This window comes from Macaca fascicularis, chromosome 2 (genome assembly GCF_037993035.2).
Source record: "Macaca fascicularis isolate 582-1 chromosome 2, T2T-MFA8v1.1".
NCBI classification, from domain to species: Eukaryota; Metazoa; Chordata; class Mammalia; order Primates; family Cercopithecidae; genus Macaca; species Macaca fascicularis.
Window position 1 is genome coordinate 17780955 of NC_088376.1, and position 25831 is coordinate 17806785.

The 25831-nt window shown below is 40.4% G+C and overlaps 1 protein-coding gene across 6 annotated transcripts in view; it reads right to left on the reverse strand.

Moving 5' to 3' along the window:
• Positions 1–25831, reverse strand: part of TGFBR2 (transforming growth factor beta receptor 2) — an 87612-nt gene that overhangs the window by 40607 nt on the left and 21174 nt on the right. For 5 of the 6 annotated variants that reach the window (XM_045387070.3, XM_005545565.5, XM_074030856.1 and 2 more), the window contains 2 exons: positions 8681–8849; positions 3143–3333 (listed from right to left, as the gene is read on the reverse strand). In XM_045387070.3, coding sequence (XP_045243005.1) covers positions 3143–3333; positions 8681–8838 — 349 coding nt within the window. In that variant the 5' untranslated portion in view covers positions 8839–8849. Of the gene's footprint in view, positions 1–3142; positions 3334–8680; positions 8850–18265; positions 18323–25831 lie in introns of those variants that run through there. The other variant, XM_045387071.3, reaches the window with a different exon arrangement.

The following is a 25831-nucleotide window of genomic DNA, read 5'->3' on the forward strand; positions in this document are numbered from 1 at the left end:
ATCCCAGCACTTTGGGAGGCTGAGGCAGATGGATCATCTGAGGTCAAGAGTTTGCAACCAGCCTGACCGACATGTTGAAACCCTGTCTCTACTAAAAATACAAAAATGAGCCAGGCGTGGTGGCAGACGCCTGCAATCCCAGCTACTTGATAGGCTGAGGCAAGAGAATCACTTGAACCCAGGAGGCGGAAGTTGCAGTGAGCCAAGATTGCACCATTGCACTCCAGCCTGGGTGACAGAGTGAGACTCTGTCTCAAGAAAAAAAAAAAAAAAAGAGTTTTCATTCCTCAATAGAAAGAAGAGATGGTGGCAATAAGAGGAGAAATGGAATACAAAATGTTGCTCCTAATGTCTGCTGTTTGAGGTGGAAGAAATACCCCACCACAGAGAAGAGAGATGCTTAAAAAGCAAACACCGCCCCCGCCCCCCACCTCCTGGAGCATTGTAGAAGACTCTGAAATCACTCAGACATTTGAGTCATCAGCTGTGAAAGGCTTCCTGTACTGTACAGTGAGAAACTGTCTTTATGCTTATTATCTCACTTCATAAGAAAGTCTGAGAGTAAGAGGAAAAATACGAGGGATGCCCATGACGATCACCTAAGTTGAAATACTCTGAAAATGGAAGTCATTAATATCTACAAGGCTTATAGTAAAATATAAAACACATGAGATATTTTGACAAAGATATTCAATAATAAAATATAGATCCAACTTGTAGGCCATTTATCAACTTTTGTCCTTTTGGAGGAAATAAACTTGTCTACTGTAGAAAAGCCAGTATACAAAAGGAGAGAAAAGCTTCTTCAATGCCAGTAAACGTGCCTGGGTATTCCGCTATTAAAGATTAATTCCTTTGGCTTAGGCTAGGCCTTCTTTTAAAAGGTGAACTACTTGAAGAAAGCTGACGTGGTAAGTCAGAATATCAGGTGCTACCATATTTCGTGTGATTTAATCTATTTAGATTTCCGTCCTAACGCAAATCACATAAAGAACACGAGGCCAGGCACAGTGGCTCATGCCTGTAATTCTAGCACTTTGGGAGTGCGAGGGAGGTGGATCACCTGAGGTCAGGAGTTCGACACCAGCCTGACCAACATGGTGAAACCTCTTTCTACTAAAAATACAAAAATTAGCTGGGCATGGTGGCACACTCCTGCAGTCCCAGCTACTCAGGAGGCTGAGGCAGGAGGATCACTTGAACCTGGGAGGCAGAGGTTGCAGTGAGCCAAGATCGTGCCATTGCACTCCAGCCTGGGCGACAGCATGAGATTCCATCTTAAAAAAAAAAAAAAAGAAAAAGAAAAGAAAAGGAGAGAAATGGACCATTTATAAGACGAGAACATAGGAAGGAAGAGTAACCTGGAAAGTGTTGCCCTGACAAGATGTGCATGCCTGCCTTCAGTTCACTGAGAAGTTGGCCTGGGGGAAGCTGGACAGGAAGAGAGGGAGAATGGCAGTAGGTGAAGGACACAGGAAGAGAACAAGCTGGATCTGCAGTGCTACTAAGCACCAAACACGAATCACGAGGACACATCTCTTCTCGCAAGTGGAATGCACACGGACACAGAGATAGGGTGTAGAGCCAGCACTTGCATTTCAAAAAGATTTTTTCATTAAATCAGACCTATTGTTGACTAAACTAACCTTTCCCTTTCCTGAATTTACATTCCTACAACCATGAGAGTACTATTAATATTTATTTACACTATCACGTCGGTAAAAATTGAAAGACTTATCCATCCCCAGTGCTGGAGAAGGTACGTGGAAATCTATATGTTCACATCCTTTTTGGGAGGAGAATAGTTTAATAGTGCTTATTCAAATTTAAAATACACATACTTGTAATCTAGAAATTTCATTTCTGGCAATGTGCTTTGCAGAAATATTAGCACAAATGCATGAGATATTTTTACAAAGCTATTCAATGTAGCATTAAGTGGAAAAACGGAAGATAATCCATCAACAGAGACATGGTGAGATCCACCATGGAGATAATATGACATTTGAGACTAAATTAAAAGATATAAGGTATATCTATGTGTTCTATCTTGTTTAGAAGCAATTGTAAAAGTGGTTGGGTTTAAAAAACGTTGCAAAATAATATAGTATGATCAAATAGTTGCACTGAAAGATGGATGACTGGATGGAATGGATGGAAGGATGGACAGATGGATGAAAGCAGGGAAGGAGAAAGGAAGAGAGGGAGTGATTGGGAGAGAGGACAGAGTGGAAGATAATATGAATGAATGATAGAGACATGTGTGCATCTAATACATTGTCAATACAGATGATCTGTTGCAGTGGGAGTGAGGGGATGAGGGAAATGTACTTTCATTTTTAATTTTCACACACTGTTGGATTGTTTGAAATTTTTGATGAAGAGCATATAATACTTTTATAATTAAGCCACTGAATACTCTTCTTATTAAAAATTGAGGGAATAGTCTATGCCTTCCTTTCAAGCCGAGTAAACGCTGAACTTCAAAGATGAAGGCTAGTATCTAATCTACTCTTCTCCTGGCTTCAAGGGTAAACTTTTTATTTTACCCTTTATCCAAGAGTAAGCTCATTATTTCCTCTCTGTATTTCAATTTTTCTCTCATATGGGATTGATGACAAGTACCCTAAAGACAAATCCTGTGACTATGTACAAGAAACAGCGTCAGTTATAAAGAAAGTCCTCCTCTAAGATTAAACAACCCCATCCAAATCTTTAGAACAATGATTACCAAATTTTAGCTGCACCAAATTACTGGGAGGGCTTGTTAAAATACGGAGAGCTGTGATTCACCCCCTACGTTTCTGATTTAGTGGGGCCTGAGAATCTGCATTTATAACAGGTTCCCAGGTGATACTCATGCTGGCTGCTCAAGGGGCTGCACTTCGAGAACCACTGCTCTAGGTGAAAGAAACTATTTGTCAAAGACAAATAATAATGTTAGCCCCAGTCAACCATATTTGATGAGAACCAGAACAAACCCTGCTACTCCCTAAGCCCGTCTTTCCACCAGCTGAATGGGCTCCTAATCCACTGTATGGAATCCACCACAGGAGGAATGTGCTCTATGACACTGCAGACCAAGGATGCAAAAAATTGGCACAGATGTCAGATCCCAGACCCTTAAGAGAAGAAAACTCACCTTCTGAGAAGATGATGTTGTCATTGCACTCATCAGAGCTACAGGAACACATGAAGAAAGTCTCACCAGGCTTTTTTTTTTCCTTCATAATGCACTTTGGAGAAGCAGCATCTTCCAGAATAAAGTCATGGTAGGGGAGCTTGGGATCATGGCAAACTGTCTCTAGTGTTATGTTCTCGTCATTCTTTCTCCTAGAGTGCAGAGATTCATTGGAAGCAAGGGGAGAGGGAGAGAGAGAAAGAGAAAGAGAATAAATGAATAATTTGGCCTCCGGTCAGAAAGGCAATCTGGAATACTTTTCCTTCATGAAGTTGTTCCTAACAACGGCAGCTGGTTCCTGTTCTCCAGCATTCGCAGGCTGTCCTATAGTCTCCTATGTTTTTCTACCTTTTTCTGTTTTTCCTTTGTTTATTCTTGGAACCCATTTGTGGTTATAAACATCACCTGGAGCAGACCGCGTTCCATGGGGGCAGTCCTGGTGGAGAATTTTACACACTTAAGTCTTAATTACATCATTAAAGGGGAAGACATGGAAAAAAAGAACATTCCTAGGTACTCAGGATAATTTTAAATCTTCCATCCTGAATGTAATGCAAACGTCACATCACACCCCTAGTTTAACTGGCAAAATCTGTCCTGTCTAGCTATACTGTTTTCAAAGAGCATGCCTGGGGAAATAGTCACAGTTCCTCTTTTTTTGTTTGCTGGGCCCCAGAGCATTGCGTGTAAAGGGTATACTCCTTGTCAACAGCTGGTTCTGCTGAGAAAAACGGGAAGAAACATTCCAGATAAAGAATTGCAGTCTTTCCCGAATTACAGAAAGGAGCAATTCAGAAAAATAAATAAATAAATACATGAAACGGAAAAGGATTTCAGGGTGTTCTTCATTTACAGTTCAATGAAATATTTTATGCTGTCATAAACTAACTACTTTTACACTTAGTATCCCTTCATAGCACATATTTGAAGACTAATTTAGCCCAGGGCTCAGAGAATTTCTCACACAGAATTTTCCCTGAGTCCTAGGAAATGCTCAGTTGGCTCTCAGGGTACACTAGATTTTTAAACAACATGATTAATGCCCACTATTATAATTGAACAAAAGAACACTTTGGCTCTCTTGGAAAAGGGCATCACCTCTCTATCCAGCTCCCTCTGCTCCCTCATGAACATACTATCTTGGATGACTGTCCAACAAGGTTAATCTGACATCCTCCCTTTCACCTCTGTCCTTTTTAGATGCAAAATACCTGCTGTCTTGAATTGCATTCTGTCTAGAGAGGGAGTGGAAGGAAGGGCTAATTTGGACCGGTCAGTTTTGCTACAGTAATCTTCTATGAAGATTCTGAGTGCACACATGAGCCAATGCGAGCCATGTACTCGCTCACCAATTTTCCCCTAATCCTCCCTGCCCCATGCACAAAGGCTCACTGCTCACAGCAAGGAAAATGGAAGGCAGGCTAGAAGCAAGAAGCAGCTAAGACACAGCTTGCACCTGTAAAAGATGTGGGGCCATCCCCATGAGAGAAACAGCAACTTTGACCAATACCTCCTTTTTAGTGCTTAAGTCAAGGACACTAAGGGACAATCTGTTGACAAAGAGATACAGGCAAGGGTATGGGTGAGGACAGTCCAGGCAGGAATGGTGCCAGTGTTGACATTCATGCAGCCCAGAGTTGACTCCAGTGGAGGTACATGTGTTTGCTTGCGAAGGGGCTCAAGGGGTCTTCAACTAGAATTCCGAAAGACACAAGAGGAGCAAGGCTTTGCTAAGTTGGTCCCTGGTGTGACAGGAAGAGTGACAAGCAGAATAATTGGTTGAGGGTGGCTATCAGGAGACCAAATGAAACTAAATGAAAGTTGGCATAATCAAACAACAAATCACGTATATTTAGAAATCTACCCATCCTAAACCCCAAAGCTACTGGGCAGTCTTCAAATCAGCTGTAGTCATGGAACAAGAATACCTTCCTCCCTGTCCCCACAGTTTTTTTTTGTGTGTGTGTGTGTGTATGTGTGTGTGTGTGTGTGTGTGTGTGTGTGTGTGTGTGTGTAGGTTGTTTTTGGTTTTGGTAATAAAATGAAGAATGAAGGTACACTGTGCCCAGGGAAAGTCATGGTCCCTCTTCCTTGTGATGCTTATAGAGGCCAAAGAAGGAACCGTGAGCCATGAAAGAAAGCTGCTCTATCATTATTGGGCAGCTCTTCCAGAGCCTCTGGTTTTCCACCTCTTAGCTACTTAGAGAACTAAAATCACAGAGAGAAAACAACTGTAACACTTGAGACCCAGTAAAGTCCTTAACTGCCTTCTCCACTCACTCCTGTTTTAACAGCCAGGCACAGCTAACTTTTCAAACCCTTTTTGGATACAGCTGAGCATAGGAAAGGTAAACACAAAGAAGTAAATACGGACTTTTTTTGTCCCACAACATTTACTCTTAGCCATTGAAGAGGTTATCAATTTCCACTGAAAGAAGAACCAACATGATAAAATTAATTTTGGAGGCTGAGCATGGTGGCTCATGCCTGTAATCGCAGTACTTTGGGAGGCCGAGGCAGGTGGATCACACAGTCAGGAGTTGGAGACCAGCCTGGCCAACACAGTGAAACCCCATCTCTACTAAAAATACAAAAAAATTAGCCGGGTGATAGTGGTGTGCGCCTGTAATCCCAGCTACTTGGGAAGCTGAGGCAGGAGAATCTCATGAACCCACAAGGCGGATGTTGCTGTGAGCCAAGATCACGCTATTATACTCCAGTCAGGGCAACAGTGGGAGACCCCCTCTCAATAATAATAATAATAATAATAACTTTGGTTATAAAATATTTCTATCCTTGGAAGAAGCTTAAGCATTTTACATGGAATGGGCACACAACTGACATTAGTTAAATGAATGAATGAATGAATGAATGAAAAAAACACTAACACTGATCAAAAAAAAAAAACCCCACTGAAATCTACAATCATAGTAGAGCCTTTCGGTTTCCACACTGGCTATTTTTACAGTAGCCTCCTGTCTTAGTTTAGGTTTCCTGGAAACAGACCTTGAGGCTGTGAGTTCTGAGCAGGAGGTTTTTGGAGATGCATCTGTAAGGGACTAAAGGCAGCAGTATTGCACAGAAGGAAAAAGCTAAGCCATAATGCAGGTTGCAGCAAAGGCCTCAGTGAATGCCTTGGAAGCTCTGAACGTGAGACGGTCCTTCAAAGATGTCCCACATTACGGCAAAATAACCAGGAATGTGTTTCTCTGCATCAACTAGCCATGGGATGCTGGATACCCATGAAAAGTGTCCAACGTGAATGAAGCAGCTCCCATCACTGGAGGGAAGACTCAGCAGTGAACCTTCAACAGCCAACACTCCCAGGGAGTGAGTGCCTTGGTCATGAAGGAGGATCAAGGAGGGCACTATAGCATCCCCTACACTTCCCCTTCTCATTAGCAACAGCCCTGGCTTCACAGGAGAACTTTCTTTGGCCAAGACAGGTCAAAATAATGTTCACTGTATTTATCCTTTGTAGCTGGGACACAGAAAAAACAGGGAGGCCTCCTCTCTTCGACATGCTCACATTTTTTTGAGGCTAGCAAAGCCTCTATTGTAGAGAGACTTGATTCACATTCAATGATTTGGGCTTGTATTACTGGTCAGAAAAACAAAAATCTTAATTAAAAGAGCCTTTTTGGGTGGCAGAAGTAAGCGCTCACACCACCGTAGATATTTGAGAAACCACGGAAGGAAGCTTTGAGGCCATCTAGTCTGGTGTCTCAATCTTTCCTGCAATCTATTTGACACATGGTCATCTAGCCCCTCCTGAACTTCACTTGGTGCTTACAGAAAAGGAAGCCTGTTCTGCTGTTGGGAAACCATGATTGTGAAAATGTCTGAACTTATGCTGAGCGCAAGTCTGCCCTCTTGCCAATGTTACGGATCCTCCCTCTACCCTTCAGAGTTATGCAGAATATGTTTATTAGATTTTCTACCTGGGAGCCTTTCAATTTCATCAGCAGAACCCATGATCTCCCTTCACTGCACTAACCACGTCTAATTGCCCAGGCCATTCCTCAGACAGCATGATATCTAGGCCTCTAACCACACTGGTCCCTCTCCTCTGAACACACTCTTTGTCCAAATCCTTTCTCTGACAGCGTTACCTAGAAGTGGACATGGACAGGTATCACATCATATTGGCAAGTACGTCATGACAGGTCTTTGCTGTTAACATTCCTTCAGTTTTTCTTAAGAAACCAGTTCATCCCCTGGTATGTACAGAAATTGGTAAAGTTTCCAGATCTATCATCAGGCTAGCTTTACAAGGTCTGGGGGTCTCAAATGACTTATTCCCAAAAAAGGGGGAGAGATATTTGGGTTTACATTCTTGTTTGTCAACTAGTCAGGAGCCACATAAGTTACTTTTTAAAAAATGGCCAATAAATTAAAAACATCAGAATAAGTCTGCAAAATGTCATATCTCATTAATGAATTTATGTAGTTTTGCAAAATTGCAACTCTTCTAAAGATCAAGGTTGTTTATTTCTTGTTCATGCTCACAATCTATAATCATGAATTAATCAGATGATTCATGAGTATCCACTGTGTATGTATAATTACTATTTGAGATGTGTATATGAGTTGGAGGTAATGAGAGAGAGAGAGAGAGAGAGTAGAAAATGTGATCCAATAAAAATATATAGTTCTGGTCGGGCAAGGTGGCTCATGCCTGTAATCCCAGCACTTTGGGAGGCAGAGGCGAGCGGATCACCTGAGGTTGGGAGTTCGAGACCAGCCTGGCCAACATGGTGAAACCTCGTCTCTACCAAAAATACAAAAATTAGCCAGGCGTGGTAGCGGGCACCTGTAATCCCAGCTACTTGAGAGGCTGAGGCAGAAGAATCACTTGAACCTGGGAGGTGGAGGTTGTGGTGAGCCAAGAATGTGCCACTGCACTCCAGCCTGGGTGATAGAGCAAGACTCCATCTCAAAAAAAAAAAAAAAAAAAAAGAAGAAATATGTAGTTCTGAGCCGAGAAATAAGTCATACCTAGCCCAATGGTTATATGAATGATATAACCAGGATTTCTGACTAAAAAAATAGGTTGTTTTTCTGGTTCTCCAAGTAGATTCCCCATTTTTGGCAGGTGGTTGTCTTTTCCAACAGCCAACCTTTCATCACGTCTTCTTCCAGACCTGAGATTGCCTCACGAGAACAAAGCTCCTGGTCTCACTGTGGGGTAGTGAGGAGGTGTCGGTTAAATGCCTACTAAGTGGCAAATCCCTCTTCTTGATACAAGAAAGAGTTTCCAGATTTACTATATTAAAGATCGTTTTATATACCATGACATACCCATATAAACGTACACGTACATGCAGAGAACACCCTAGAAACTACATTTAATAATCGAAAGAGAGATGGTCTAAAGGAAAGGGAAATGGAACAGGTGTTTACACTTAGGGGACAGAGATACACTGACTGTGTGTACTACGAGAATACATTATGTAAAAAGGGGAAAAGAAAGAATAACTTCTTCAAAGGCTCTCTTACCATACAGCCACACAGACTTCCTGTGGCTTTTCACAGATGGAGGTGATGCTGCAGTTGCTCAGGCAGGATTTCTGGTTGTCACAGGTGGAAAATCTCACATCACAAAATTTACACAGTTGTGGAAACTTGACTGCACCATTGTTGTCAGTGACCATCATGTCATTGTTAACTGAGGAGAGAGAAAGATATATTAAATCATTATCCAACTGCCAGGCAGCCTGCCAATGAATTCCTGAAGATGTTACGCAATTTCAAATGAATTTGATGTCATGGAATGAATCTGAAGAAAGGCAAAATAATTCCTTCACATCAGATTAGAACTCCCTCATGTATGCAATTTGTAATAAAATCCATTGTACGGTGGTGAGGGGTGGGGAGGGGTTGGGGTGGTTGAGTAGCCACTTGCTTTTGTCAACGGTTGTCGTAAGGCCAACTTTCTACAAAAATCTTATCATTCAATAAAGAACCCTAGATGGGCCCCTGCATAGTACGGAGTGCTGGGCCCACAAATAAAAGTACCCTTAAGGAAATTATAGTTTAGCTGGGTGAATAAGACAGGAAACAGACCAAGTCAGGGTGACCCAAAATAGAGGGCAGCGCAGAGGATGTGGGAGCCAGGCGAGCATCACCGCCCAGCTGGGCAGGGAGGTTACAACCTCACAGAGTCATGAAGTGCCACACAAAAGGAGGAACTGTTGGTGGAGGCACAAGACTTTACCACCATTTTCCTGACCTACTCCTCAAAGAGCTATAAGGGTCTTCTTTTCAAGGGACTAGTTCTACTGACTTCTCTCTGTGTTTAAGGGAAATCAATTGATGAACCAACACTTACTGAGTGTCTCCTAGACACGATCCCAAGCATTGGTGAGGCCTTGGAGTATGATCACAGCAAATAAAAGCTGAATCCACCTAAGGATCTGCCTCCACCTTACCTCTCCCTTACCACCATCATGGCCAGCTTCCTGCCCCTTTCTGGGAAGAAGCCAAGTTCATTCCCTCCTCAGGCCTTTCACTTGCTATTACCTTTGTTTAGCTTCCTGTCACTTTTCTGGTCTCTGATCAAATGCCACCTCTTCATGCTACACAGCAACCTGCAAGTAACTACCACAGGACTCTGTTTTATTGTCTGCACAAACTATCCGCATCACATACTTGCTAATAATCTATCCACAAATATGTAAGCTCCATGAGACTTTCTCCCCCTCATTTACCTACTACATCTCCAGTGCCAAGAAGAGAACCTGTCACACAGAAGGTATAAAAAATGTTTATTGCATAAATGAGTGAACACAGGATGAATACAAGGAGCCCTTGATACCAAGTAGGATAGGATATAGAGCTTCTGCACTCAGATTAGAGAGGAGTGTGATTATAAATGTGATACTCATTCACGTTTATTCAATAAAATATGGAAGACAGACTCTTCTTTGCAAAATACACACTGCAAGCTAGGGGCAGTTTAAATAAAGGTATAACACCCTAATCCCCATTTTCTTCCTCAATGAGATGGTGATCATGTTAATTAAAGACATTAGTTTCGACAGGCAGTGAAGTATGACAAGGCTACTAGGCACTTAACCAGCAAACATGAATTAATACTTACATGCTAGACTAATAAATATTAAGCACTTAGACCGAAATGGGGCACTGGAGGAGTTGCTGGGCCATAGAAAGTTGTGAGGTACTTTTCCAAGGCATAACCCTTAGAAAGGCCTAAGCAAAGCCTCGTGTTCCCTCTTCTCTTGCCTAGAGAGGAACACGTTCAATGCCCTTCCACAGTCACTCTCTGTCCTGTGAATTTTAGGTTTCTGTCTTAGATACTTTGTCCTGCAACTGTCTTTGTAGCTTGGGCATAGCACCTGTTTCCTGGGTGTCTAAAAATATAAAGATATATAAATTTAAGATTTGCTTTCTTGTGGTAACAGTAAATATAGAAGAAAAAAAATAAAGCCATTCATCCCTCTTGGGCCTCAAGTTCATTTCAGGAAGTATATTTTTAGGTAACAAGCTATTTTGAAATTCTCAGTGTCTCCCGGACCAAGAGCTCTATGCTTAGCTAAAAATATAGGCAGAAATGCTCTCTGAACTGTGTGTGAAATTTGGGAGAAACACAACAATGAACATGTATTTTTTTCTAACATGGTTATATTTGGATCAATTTTCGAAACAACTAATAATGCTTTAGGTTTCTTTAACATTGTTAAAGCAAAAAAAAAAAGTGAAACCACATTTTGTTTATTTCATACGTATATATTTTTTGTATAGGGTATGTTTTGGACAAGCACCTATGTGCTGATTAGGAAGGTTTGTTGTTTGTAAATATAAAATCAAATTTCCATGACTTGAAATTCAGCCTTCCAACATTTTAGAATTTTAGCTTAGATTGGTGGTTATCAACTTGGACAGCATGTTGAAATCAATCACCTGAGGAAATTTAAAAAATACTGAAGGGGTCCCACTCCCAGATAGTCTGATTTAATTTTTCTGGAAGGGAACGGAGGCATCAGGATTTTCAGAAGCCGCCCAGATGATTCTAATGTAGAACCAAGGTTGAGAACCCTGACCTATAATTAGTTGAAAAAAACACAATAAGCAGAAAACAAAACAGCAACCCCGACCCCCACCCCAGCACCACAAACACATATACAACTTATGCTGCTGAGGGGACAGCACCTGGATAAAGCTGGAAGAAGTTCCCTTGTGAAAAACATGCCCCTAAGGAGAGGTTGATTAGCTCTTTCACACCTCGGATAGAGAGAAATTCTTCTCTGTGCTGGCCAGTCCTTTTCTAGCAAAACTTTAGAAACATGAAAAGTGACAGGAGTGAGCGGTGATAAGACAGAAATGAAAACAGATGAGATGGGTGCTGGGAGCAGTGGTGGCCACAGATGCGTTGACAAATGCAAGTGGTTTAAGTCTGATGCTTGCAGAACACAATCAACAGGGAAGAGAAAAAAGGACCATTAAAAGAAAGAGAAAGGGAGAGAAAGGGAAGAAGGATGGACGGAGAGGGAGAGGGAGGGAGGGAGGGAGGGACTGAAGGAGGGAGAAGGGGAAAGAAAGAGGGAGAGACTGGGCAGAGAGAGAGAGAAGGTCCACCAATCTGCACAGCTCCAGGTCCACCACGGTAATGGGTCTCCTGGAGAGAGAAAATACATGTTACTTTACGGGTAGACCCACCAAGAGAAAGCCTCTCCATTGAATTTTGAAGAAAAGCCAAACAAGCAACTGTACTGCATACAGACACAGGCAGATGTGGGGAGGGGCAGTGCACAATAAGAATTTGCACATGCTGAGCACCCACTGTATACAAGGAAAGTTGGCTAAGATACATCATATCACTTCACAAGAATCCAGCCAGGATGCCACGTTTTTCTCCCTGTTACAGCAGAAGCTACCAAAAGCTACCACTGCTTCAGCTTAACCTGAATTTTTTCCCAAAAGCCTGTATGCAGGACATGTTCACCACCAGCCAGCGACTCCCTATTAGTTAACCCTAGGAGACTCCCCAGCTTAACAATTCCGGGCAGCCCTTGAGGTCATATGCATTCCAACCTTTGTTTTAAACCAGTATTCTTTTCCTCTATATGATATAGGCCCTCAGGTTCTTTTATGCACACCATCGGTACTGGTGGAATAGGTAGTTAAGTTCGGAAGGCAAAGCTACTCTAAACCTTTGCTGGGGTCACCTAAGTTTGATAAAAGCCTTATGAACACATTTTGGAGTGGGGGAAGATAAATACAAAATTTGTAGGTCATCTGAGAAGGTCCGCAGATTCTCTCAGGCCCATAGGATCCAGTTAAGGCATCCCAAGTCAACCCCAGAATCCTCAAGAGTCACTAATAACATGCTAAGTAGTATACTGCTGGTCAGAGTGGGATGAGGGCCAGTGGGAGGTGAGGGGAACAGTCATTTGTTGCATGGGACATTGCATCTGTGCACTCCAAACCACAGGAAAAGATGTTACCAGTCATGACCTCACATATCAAACAACATCTCCTTATGTTTAATACACAATGTTTACAAAGCCAAAGGAATGGGAAGGAGAGTAAGTATATACACGTGCATAGTTAGAAATAAAGGTACTCCTCTAAACAATGATACAAAACCCACCTAATTAACCCTATAGCAAACCCTAATCCGACTTCAACATTACTTTTAATCCAGGTTGTTAAATTAGTCTAAGTCTCTTTAGTTAAGATATTCTCATATGAAGGCAGTATATAGTCAGCCTTCTGTATCTGTGGGTTCCACATCTGTGGTTTCAACCAACTGTGGATGGAAAATATTTTTTTATAAAAATAGATGGCTGTAGCTGTACTGAATATGTACAGACTTTTTTTCTTGTCATTATTCCCTAAACAATACAGTATAACAACTATTTATACAGAATTTACATTGTATTAGGTATAAGTAATCTAGAGATGATTTAAAGGATATGGGAGGATGTGCATAGGTTATACGTAAATATTACACAATTTTATATAAGGGAGTTAAACATCTGTGTATTTTGGTCTCCTCGAGGAGTCCTGGAACCAATCCCCCATGGGTACCGAGAGATGACGGTACTTCGATTCATTCCTATAGACTCTCCGTGAGCAGCTAACCATCTTTAGAGAATTTTCTTCCCCAACAGGCAAGTTCGTTATTCATAAAGTTCTCCAAAAAGAAGTTCCAATAAGAATATCTGTCACCTAGAAAGCCATCCACTAAAGGAAGTGAACATGGGTAGCACCTCTCAGCATATGATAGTATCACATGGCCCATAATATTTCACTTCTCTTCAAATAAGCCCATGAGTAATATCAAAACCTTCACTCTAGGTCATACCACCTTCCCCATTTTATCTCACATTTTCCCCACACTCACTGCCTACAGACAGAGGTTCCAGGTCTTGAGAATATGAATTGACTGCTTAGCTGTGTCTATTTCTGGAACTGTACTATCGTCTTTGAGAGTCAGATGAGCAGCCTAATAAGATTTAGACTTATTTCAGATAAATATTAGAAATTCTGAATATGGCCTTAGTCCAAATCTTTGAAATGGTGCCTATTATTAGCTGAACCATTAGGTAAAATCTCAAGGTTTAACAATAATCATAAACACTTGTCAGAAATGCATTCACGTATCATTGAATTCATGCATTTGTGTATCACTGAATTCATGTATCTACCTACTGTTGTTTTCTGGAATGATTTTTTGTGGGGGGAAACTTAGAAATTTATTTGTTCTACAAACACCTGTGGATGTCTTGCTTAGTGTTATATATTCACTGTAAGACCACTGAAATTGACACAACTAAATTTAACATCTCAAATAATCATCCATGGAAACTGGTGAATAGAATGTATTGTTTTAGAGTACTGCTTCTCAAATATTAATACACAAGTACTTTGGGAATATTTTTAACCTGCAGGTGTAGCATAGTGGTATTGGGGGGGCTGGCAAGTCTGAAATTTATAGGGCAGACTGGCAGCCTGGGAACTCAGGCAAAAATCAATGCTGCAGTTTTGAGGCAGTATTTTTTCTCTGGGAACCTTCAGTTTTTGCTCTTAAGGCTGTTCAATTGATTGGATGAAGCCCACTCACATTATAGAGAGTAATTTCTTTTACTTAAAGTCAAATTATTTTAGCTGTTAATCACGTCTACAACATACCTTCACAGCAACAATGAGATTAGTGGGTCCCAGGACCTAGCCAAGTACACATAAAACTGACTTTACAGATAGGAAGGGAGCTGCTCCCTGGGTGATGTCCCATTTGAATGGGAAGGCTGTGGAGAACCCAGTTTTTAATAATTGTTTCCCCTTCTCCGCTCATTTTGGAGTTAGTGAAATTAAATACCTATTCTTCACCTTTTTACAGGCATTTCTCATCTTCCAGTTCTTTCCTTATGCTTTTCTCTCGAGCCTGACCTCTTAAATGATTGCAAACCCAGAGGCCCTGATCACCATATGGGCCCAGAATTGAAAGACGTGTTCTCTAAAAGGAGGTTTTTAATTGCCTGCAGCATTTCCGAGTCAGATACTGAGGCAGCCATCTGGCAGAAAGCCGCTGTGGCCTGTGATGCTGGCAACAGCAGCTCTGACCCTTGAGACAAGGTGGGACAAGGCTATTGGCTAGTCATACACTTCCTACCACCCAGAACAAAGAAGCAAGTCAAGCAATCTGGGAGGATTCCCTGTATAATTCTTCAGGAAAGAAAGACATCCCCAAGCCAATCAGATACCTTGGCCAATTACTACAACCAACGAACCAAACAAACAAACACTTTGTGATTAAGCCAAAGATAGGAACATTTTAGAAATATTTCTTTTTGCTGAAAATCTATTGCACTCTGTGATTGGAACTTCTAATACAATACCTTCTTTTTAGTTTTTAAAAATGTGTTTGAACCCTAATGCTTTATCTAATTACACCTTGAGAGAAGAGAGGTGTGGGGCTTTCCTTCAAGTGACAATCCACATGGTCTCTGGGGTACCAATACTAGAGAAACCATCATTTAGCTAACAGGGAGACTATAGTGTGTGCAGGAAGAAAACAGACACAAGTGACTTGAAGGCATCGATTCACTTTCTTATGCAAATATTTTTGTAGTAATAGTACTTTAAAACCTTTCAGGGATGACGTAATTAATACTGTAAAATCTCTGTGAAATGACAATGCCTTACAATTCTTGCTTTTAAACAGTAAGTACTCAATAAGTGCCAGAAGAATTAATGCCATTTAAAATCACTATTAATGCTTATTGGAAACAAATAACATATCATGTAAGTTCTCTACATTGTGTTAAAAAAATGCTACTTTAAGTATTACTTCCTGACCATGCCACCAGAGAATAAGCTCTAAAAGTGAAGCGTGTCAACCTCCTTGCTAACAAGAGAAATGCATACCATATTTCACCTAACGCATATTGAAAGAGATCAGTAAGTCAGACAGCACAGTGAGCTGGGCAAAGTATGGGGAAACAAACATTCTCATAATGCTGGAGTGTAAACTGGTATAACATCTCAGGAGTACGTGTTATTGATATCAATCAGCACTGCAAACACAAATAGCCTTTTGCCTAGCACTTTCACTTCTAAAAATTTATGATATTCATTGATAAATTCACTGAAGTGTTGTTCGTAAGGACAAACAGGTTTTTTTTTTTTTAACCATTTATCAAGAGAAGAGTAGTAAAATAAATTAGACAAATCCAAACAAGGAATACAATGCAATGACTAAAAAGCAGGGGGCAGCTTCATGTGGCTATCTTTATAAGTGGTGAAGCCCAGGCTATAACATTCAAGAAAAAAAGCAAGGTAGAGATTAATGTATAGAGTTACTTGGGCTGGGTGTCTTCTATTGCCCTTAGTCCTCCACCCTTGGTCGCCGGACTCTCTGCCCCAGGAGGCTCATCTTAATGGACTACATCAACCAGCTCTCTTGCCCTCAAGCTTCCATTAAGTTTGGCCAATGAGTAGACCCAGCAGTATATAAGGGAAGCAATGAGGAGCACATTTAGGGTATTTGTGCTCTGGCTCCCTCTCTGTGGAAAATTCTGTGGAATTGTTTCCAGTACCTCACTTGGAGGTCACAGGTTCTCTTGGGAAGGTCATTTCCAAGATTTACTTCTTCCCTCTCCTTGCCCCTTTGTGCCCAGCAAGTCAACATAGCAATTACTAGTCCCAAGTTTCTGCACTATGCTTTCTCCCCTTTTGTAGTGGTTTCCCTTGACTCTGTCCATACCTTTGTAAGTTCTTCTTTTACTAAACTCTCCTCAGATTTCCCTAATTTGAGGGTGCCATCTGTTTGCAACTGGAACCCTGGCTGACACACCACCATTTCTGCTTTGTTGTTATTGCTTTTTAAAGACAATACACACACACACACACACACACACACACACACACACACACACGCATGCTTATATATGTAGACTGTCTCTGGGAGTAGATGCAAGAACATGAGAATCAAACATTATTTGGCCCTGTAAAAGGAAAATAAGTGGGTAGAAAACTGAGGTTGAGAAGCAACTTTTTATTTCATACCCTTCTGTCATTTTTGAATTTTCTATTATTTTTCTGTACTTAAAAAAATGTTTTCATTATAAATAAGTAAATGCAAGGCAGATACTGTCATGGCAGAAGCATGCAGCTTTCATTCAAGTGACAGCCCTACAGAGCCTCTGGGCAGCAGGATCAGAAGTGGAGAAACCATACCTAATAGGGAGACGACCATGTGGGCAGAAAATAAAGAGATAAGCTCAAAAGCATCAATTTTCCTTTTCATGCACATGTGTTTGTAATACTAATAATGTTTTTAAAACCTTTCACAAATGACATAATCAATACTCTAAAATTGAAAGAGCAGGAAATAATTCTAGTAAAAAACCTAGTAAGAAAATATATATATATATATATGTATACACACACACACACACACATATAGGTTTTTTTTTTTTTTCCCCACACTTAAATTACCTACCGTCTGGCCAACAATTAAGGATATCAAATGTCTGGGACACTCTCCACACAACAAGAGATCTAAAACAAATACCAGGTTGGTCCCTACCCTCCTGTGGCTTATATTCTAGTCTGAGGGGCAAAATTAACAACTGCTACCTCATGTGAATCAGTTACTTGCCTTTAAATGCAAACATGAGGTCACAAATTGAGACAGAACTGATACAGGAAGTGTGTGTGTGAGCGTGTGTTTTTATGCATTTATGTGTGTGATTTCCCCGTTTGGACTTGTTCAACTGAGGGAATTTAGCTTTGTAGGTTTGAGTTACACCAACATTTTGGCTCATGAATTTAGTAGTTTGCTATGATTGCTTTAAGAAAACTGCATAAACATAAATTTGTATTTACCAAACAAATTAAGGGATTAAGGAATGATTACTTGTGTCTCAAAGGAATTCATGCAATGAGGTACTTTAAATTGAAATCTTGGCTGTACCTTTAAACTCAAATTTTTTTAAATGTAATTTACAAGGAAGTTTTTTTAGTCTTCTACAGAATGAAACAAGCTGTAGCTGAACGGAAAAATAATTGGCTTTCTCCAGTGACAAACATAAAATAACTGAGCTGGAATTTCAATTGCATCCTTTCCTGTTTAACACTTACTAACCCCAATGACTCCAAATAAATCCTAAAAAGGCATACTCGGTTTTCTTGCTTTCTTGTATCATTGAAGAATGAAGTACAATTTGAGTCCCCCAACACTTGCTGAATTTTCATTGATTTTTCCTTTTTTTGTTTGTTTTTGTTTTTGTTTTTAGAGGCAGGGGACCTGTCTGAGATACAGGCCACATAACGGGAGACAAAACCTAAACATTTAAAATGACTCTTGCAGGTGGAAATATCTACACATCATTGCCAAAGGCAGTATTTCAGAATTCTAGCACTTGTGGCATATTCAAAAAGCTGAAACAATTGTAGCTTTCTCAATCATGCTCTTTCAGCTCTAATAGGACTCATGTGAACAAAATACATTTCTGAAAGCTGGGGAGAAGCAAGCTGGTTATAGTAAATACTGTCATCAATACATGAAATTCTTCAGTTTTTCATCGATAAAGTTCACTTTAACAGTGCATTTACCTGGCAAAGACTGACGGCAGGGACTATGAGATGAGTCAAAAACCAGAATGTAGGGTTTGGGGCTGAGAAAAAGAGGAAGCCAGTTGAAAAAGTTAAGCCATATAAATGTAAATGGTATTATCAGATCAAGTTAAACAGTAGAACGGAGCACTATTTCATGAACTGTCAAAATAATAACGTTATGCCTCTGCAGAGAAGTGCTTTAAAATTGGTACTTTACCTAAAGTGATAGCAACTGAGGAAACAATTCTCCCTCAGTTGACAGGACTTGGTGGGCTGTAGCAACAAGGAAATAATTTATTATTGAAAATAAAAGATGATTAACTCTCTTGGTGACAGTCAAAACAACATTGGTAAATAGCACAGTCTGATAGAGGCAAGATAATGATAAACGACTGATGGAGTTTTATAACATTCCAATTCAACTAAAATAATTTGTTACTTACCAGCAAAATTAGTCCACATAAACGAAAATGGGCTGCTCTCTGAGAGCCCTCATAGTTAAACCCTTGAGGGAAGGGAGGACAGGATAAGACATGGTCCTTTCCTCAAGATCTTTACGTTCTTCTAAGGAATTTTTTGAAATGCATGAAATGATTTTCATCAAAAGAGCTTTGGAAATAAGAAAGGTCTAAATGAAGATGTGCTTTTTAATTAAGTTATTCATTTAGGATTTAAACAATTCTTTATCTCAAAGTGCTGAGGCAGCTTAATGGAAAATGCAGAAACTAACACAAAATCTGGTAAGGACAGATTTTTAAAAGGTAGTGACTATTAGAGAATCAGAAAAATCAGTCCCTGAAATGAGCCATTTGCCTCAACTAAGCATGGAATTTGGTCCAAATATCAATTTCCTGTGAGAGCAGAATTTTCACTGATAAATTTCTCTGTGGAGGCTTTTGCTCCATTTTTTCCAAATATGCCGCAGGGCTCTTGTGCATGCCTGGTACCTGAAAGGTTTTTCAATTACAGTTTTATTAAACATGTGAAAATATTGGTCAAAACAGATGATTTCCATATTTTCTCTGGAAAAGGGCCAGAGTACTACCATATTTGGGAAAGGCATCCCTTTAAAAGGTACTATAACGAGGTCCAAGGCGCTTGGTTTCTAACAACCAAATAACTTGGGCACAGGCTGAGAAGCTAAAGCAGAAATTGCTACAGTGGGTACGAGAGCTGGATACAGAGCACAGATGTGTTCTGTTCGGCCTGAACTCTTCTCTTTTTATAAACCAAGTTTTAAAATTTGGAGATTTCACATGCAAAGCTGGTTTTCTAATTCCACTTAAAGAAATAAAGAAGGCTTGGCAACAGCGGGTCCACATCATCCTATGACAACAGTCAGCTGGCTGTGAGCTATGACGCTCCTCTTGAGAAAGTGTCTATGTCCTCAAATTTGCCTCCTCCCTGTCACTCCTTCATGTCACCTACTCCCCTGCCAGGCCCCTGTGGCCACCTGAATTTTTACAGTTAATGATTATTTCACCTGCCCATTCAATTCTCTCTACTAATATTAGGGTTTAACCAGAATGCGAAAAGTCATGATTTAACTCTCTAATATGAATATTTTTAACATGCATTTAATTCTCTAATGTGGATAATCACATTTCAGTTCAAGGCCAAAGGCTATCTACTTTAGAAATCAGATCTATGTGATAATAATAATTATTATTACCATGATCACAACTCATTGAATGCAGACCAAATGCTTAGTCCAGTACTAAGTATTGTAATGATTATTTCATTTACTTATCACACCCATGCAATTTTGTCATTCATATTTTCTAGATGGAGAAATTAAGGGTCAAGGAGATGAAATAACTTATCACAGGTCAATGAGAGACAGCGAATGAAAGACAAAGCCAGTGGTGACACATAAGCCCACATCCTTCCTGATCCTCCACAGTGAAATAGATATTCCATCAGTAAGTTCAAGAGTAGAACTTTACACACATTCCGGTACAAAGTAAAGGCATGGGTTGGCTGCTAGGAGTTAAAGAGGGTATACAAGGGGTGGGGAAGCAGTACGTTTCCTAGACACGAGCTTTGGTTCTTTGTAATTACTTCACTTATTTTAGGAGACATATATAATAAGGTCAGCTTGGTGAAGTCCAAGAGTTTTAAGGTAAAAGAGTTTTAAGCCTGAACTGAGTGTGAGTTCAGGCTCTTACATGTATTAGCTGTGGGCCACTTAACTTCTTGAAACCTCCATTTCCTGATTTATAAAATGGCACCTTGTAGGGTCATGATGAAGAGCAAACATGCTTGAAGTACATGTGAAAATCCTCTAGACGGTAAAAAATGCCACACAAGCATTCACTTGTTAGAAAGGTAACATTCCATGCAATGCTCTCTCACACCGAAGAAAATTGCAGGAAAGAAATGACAAGATAAGTATGAGTTTGGTAAATCTATTCCTACTCATCAATAGAATGTAGCAGTTTGATGACTTCTAAAAAACCTTTCAGGAAATTTGAATGAATAGACAATTTGAAATATAACAATTTTTTTTGTTACCACTGTGCCCTGACGCTTTCAAATATATAATGGAACCAATTATTGTTACAATAAAGTTGCCAAGAGTGTTTAGGATGTAGAGCCAAATAATCTGGTTTTGAAATATTGTTCATAACCAGCATAGGTCTGGCAAATAGGCAGTAACTTGAGAATCCAGTTCAATTTCCAAATTCTCCGCTGACTCCTGCACATTTATCAGGCGAGAGCTGATCTACCTTGGCTTTGAGACACTTAGTGTGTTATTTCGCAACATGCTAATAAAATTAGGAAGCTTGACATGCAGAGATGGGGAGGCAATGATGTACCTTAAGACTGTGGAATTCTAAAATATTGAAATAAAATTATGTTTGGCTTATTTTTCAAGGAAATAAAATTGGTGTACTTTCATTCACAGCTGATGAAAGAATTACAGAAGAATATGGGCAAGAACAATTGTATTAGATTTTTAAGTACCTAGTTAAAAAGTGTTCTGGGCCATCCAGATATATGGAAAGCAATATGCCTTAATCTTCTCTGCTTGAGCTCATTTGCTCACGTAAGAGTTAATTATAAAACATTGCTATATGACTTCTACTGGAGGAGAATTCATCATGCTGGGAATGGCAGCAGGCTGCAGTGGAGAAGGCTCTGAACCGACCATGAGCTGACTTTGAGTTCAAGGGCAACTACCCAACCACTCTCTGTGCCTGTTCTCCAACCAGTCAAACAAATGGGTTGGACATGATGAACTTACAGGTCTCTTTCATTTCGAAAAATGACACAAGAAGGACAGAAAGACACATTCAGATTCACTTTGGTTTCTGTTTTTTTTTTTTTTTTTGAGACGGAGTCTCGCTCTGTCACCCAGGCTGGAGTGCAGTGGCCGGATCTCAGCTCACTGCAAGCTCCGCCTCCCGGGTTCATGCCATTCTCCTGCCTCAGCCTCCCGAGTAGCTGGGACTACAGGCGCCTGCCACCTCGCCCGGCTAAGTTTTTGTATTTTTAGTAGAGACGGGGTTTCACTGTGTTACCCAGGATGGTCTCGATCTCCTGACCTCGTGATCCGCCCGTCTCCACTTTGGTTTCTAAGATAACACCAAACACTTTGAAACTTCCCCCTTCATGTTTTTCAAGCAGAGGAAGTAAAAAAAAAAAAAAAAAAAGAAAGAAGTTTCAAATATTGTTAAGGCTTCTAGAAAGGACAACAAAGGGCAGGAAATTTGAAACAAAATCTGAGAATCTGCCCTTAAACTGGGCAATTTTGCTTGTTTTCTCATAATGCAGTTAGATGAAAAAGTGTAAGGTTGATCTTTGCCTTTCCTGGGCATTACTCATTGCTGTCGTGACCTTGATGCTATTTGCAGTAAACAGCATAAAGGGCTCTCTTGTGGTGAGTAGCTGCAACGTTTATGATGCTACCCTCCTGGTGAGTAAAATATTTACTCCCAGCCCGGCGCGGTAGCTCATGCCTGTAATCCCAGCACGTTGGGAGGCCGAGGTGGGCGAATCACAAGGTCAAGAGATCGAGACCATCCTGGCCAACATGACGAAACACCATCTCTACTAAAAATACAAAAATTAGCCAGGGCGTGATGGTGCGTGCCTGTAGTCCCAGCTATTCAGGAAGCTGAGGCAAGAGAATCGCTTGAACCCAGGAGACAGAGGTTGCAGAGAGCTGAGATTGTCCCACTACACTCCAGCCTGGCAACAGAGCAAGACTCTGTATTTAAAAAAAAAAAAAAAAAGGTCTACTCCCTTCCAGGTCCTACCAATCCCACTAAGGTTGGTAACTTAGTCTGTTTGGCTGCCATAACGAAATATGTGTGACTGGGTAATTTATAAAGGACAGAAATTTTTCACAGTTCTAGAGGCTGACAAGTCCAAATTCAAGGCACTGGCAGGTCTGATGTCTGATGAGAGCTCCCTTTCCTGCTTCCAAGATGGCGCCTTGTCGCTGTGTCCTCTAGAGAGGATTAGTACTGTGTCATCGCATGGCAGAAAATGGAAGGGCAAAAGGACCCAGGCTGTTACCTCCAGCCCTTTTACGTAGGACTAATCCACTCATGACTTAATCACTTCCCCCAAATCTCCATCTCAATACCACCACAATGGGATTAAGTTTCAACACAAATTTTGGAAGGGAGACATCAGCCATAGTAGTTGGTGAGAAAAAAGGACAGTATTTACATAATGACAATTGTCAATGGGCTGTGGAAAAGTCAAGATAGATTCCAGCAGTGATTTTAAGATGGAAAATGAGAACCAAACACACAGTCTTCAAGGTGCAATCTTCCAACATAGTTCTGGAACACAGCTGGCTCTTTCCATCCATGGGAATGACCACATTTGTGTGCTGAAATAACATTTAGTACTAGAGATCAGAGTGGAATAAGCAATCTAAACTTTGAAATGTTTTGAATGACCTTTGGCTAGGATGTCAAATTACAATGTTTTCTATTTCTTAAGACAATTCTTTATGAAAGTTCTAGTATGTATCTCACTTTGGCACCTTAAATTTGCCCCACACTGAATCTTATCTATTAAACCTATGTCAATCTGGGGTGAGAACCCAGATGTATAAAATCCTACGCCAGAGGTGACTGAGAAGGGCATTTTGACTATGTTTCATAGTCTTTTATCCATCTTAGTATAATCTTTTTACCAGCACCAGTGGAGTTGTGAACTGGCTCAATTTCTTGTGATGTCCAGTGTCAAAATGTATGCCTATAAATGTAACTCTTAGAAAGAGAAGCAAAAATGAGAAACCATGGGGAAGGAGGGGAGGAAATGACAGGAACAGTTTGTTTTTAGGACACCGTACTTGCTGTTCCCTCCAACTAGAATGCACTTAACCCAGAGATCTGCCTTCTTCATCCCGATTTCATACCAATTACTGCTCAAATATCACTTTACCAAAGATGCCATTCTTCACAACCATTTCTAAAATTACAAGCATCTACCATTATTCTCAGACCCTCGCGCTGTACTTATTTGCTGACATATTGATAGAATCTTGTTTATTAGCTTGTACACATGGACTTTAATTCACTCTGTATTCCCCAGATCTCAAACATTGGCAGGCACACGGTGGTTGGTACTCTATAAACACTTGCTGATAGCTTTCCTTTCCCTAAGTCCTTTGAAACCAAGTTTCATACCTCATTCTTGAGTTCCAAAGGAAACCTTCTTGTCTGTAGAAAATTAATGCATATTTGCTGTTGCTGGATAAAGAATAAGGATATAGTCACAGAGAACAAAGGGCATGTTGAAGCCAGGTATGGAGGGTATAAACAGTTGGTGAAGAGTTTTAAGCTCAAGGCTTAGCCTGTCTAAATTAGCAATCAAAGGAAGTCAGTTTTGAAGTCAAAGAGAGTTCTTTCCCCTCTGGGAGGAGCTGGTTCATGAAAGTGGAGGGCCAGAGCCAAGAAAACTCTCCCAAGACACACTGTTTTAAAGTCAAGGGCATAATCTAGAGTTGCACAGTAGCCATGGACACATGGATTTATAAATTTAAATTAACTAAAGTTAAATGAAATCACGTATTCAGTTCCAAGTCAGACTAGCCATTTTCAAGTGCTTAATAGCCACATGTGGCCAGGAATAGACAGGGTACTTTCATCATTGCAGAAAGTCCTACAGGACAACACTGATCTAAAGAAATTCAAAAGGACCTGCGTTCCTCAGCTTCTAAGGAGATCTGAAAACGAAGGTCCAGAGGGAACTGGAAGGAGAAGCAGGGCAGAGCTTGAAAAGTAATCGCGCTGGAAAGGGCCCTGACTGCTGGCTTGGAAGCCTTGTGTAATTAAAGTTCTATCCCAACTTCTTAAGGAATGTGTCTAGTATTAAATGATCGGCTGTCTGTAGTGTCACTGCTGAGGTAGGAAGAGAACACAATTAGGGACAAGGAGTAGTGTTCCATGGAAAACACGTTAGCTATGAGTGGCAGAAGCAAAAGGTCTCAGAAGTGAGAGAAATGGACCCAACTAGGTTTGCAACAAGCTGAAACCTGTAAAGGCTCAAGTCAGCTGGCACAACCTCTCAAAATGCAAATCCCTCAGCCTAAGATAAAAGTAAGGCTCGTCTGACTCCTAAGGTATCAAATAATTCTTATTAAGCCCCATTTCAATGACTGAAACCTAATGCAGAGCCCAGGCACACAGATTAAGTTTCCAGTCAAAGCCCACACAAGCCTAAAGAAAGGAAATTAACACTTCAGAAAGAAAAAAAAAAAAAAAAAAACAAACCACTGGCTTTTTCAAAGGTTTTTTTTTTTTTTTTTTTTTTTTGAGGGGGGATTTAAGTGACAGCATGCCAAATAAAGGTGAGTTTCTAGGAGAATATGGCACAGAGGTGACCAAGGTGGGTGAAATTTATTCACAGGGGAAAATCCAAATGCCTTCAGGGAAACCACTTTTGCAGAGTTCTTCTCATAAATACTTAACCCAATTTAAAGCATCCCTTCAGGGCAAGTTTTCTCCTAGGAGACTTCTACCTGCTGCTTTAACTTCCCTTTCCCCAGAATTTCCAGAAGTTTAACGGCTTATAATCCCTACCACTCCATGCTCATAGACTTTAAGCATATTTTTCTCCCACAAGACGGTACTATTTTTATAATCCTTTTAAGATTAAAACTAAAAACACAGATGATAAAAAAAAAAAAAAAAGGGCCTGGCTGCATCCTCCTACAATAAAGTATTATAATTACAGTGCACTACCAAAGAGTATTTCCACAACATTAGACTATCAGGTTTCCAGGACAAAGAAACAGCCTATAATTCCAAAGCACAGAAATGGAAAGGTACAAGTAATTTAATCTGCCCCACTGTGATTATAGGTGCTAAGAAATTACCTGAAAGCACCTCTGTGGGACTTGAGAAGAACAGGAACTTTAATGATGCTCCGTAACTGCCCTATTCATGATGATACCCAAGAGCCACCTGTGGCTATTTAAATTCAAGTTAACTGAAATAAAAACATATCTATATTTGAAATTCAGTTCCTTATTTGCACCTGCCACATTTCAAGCCACATGCATCATCTAAGATGGTCTTAGATCCACTGTTCAATAGC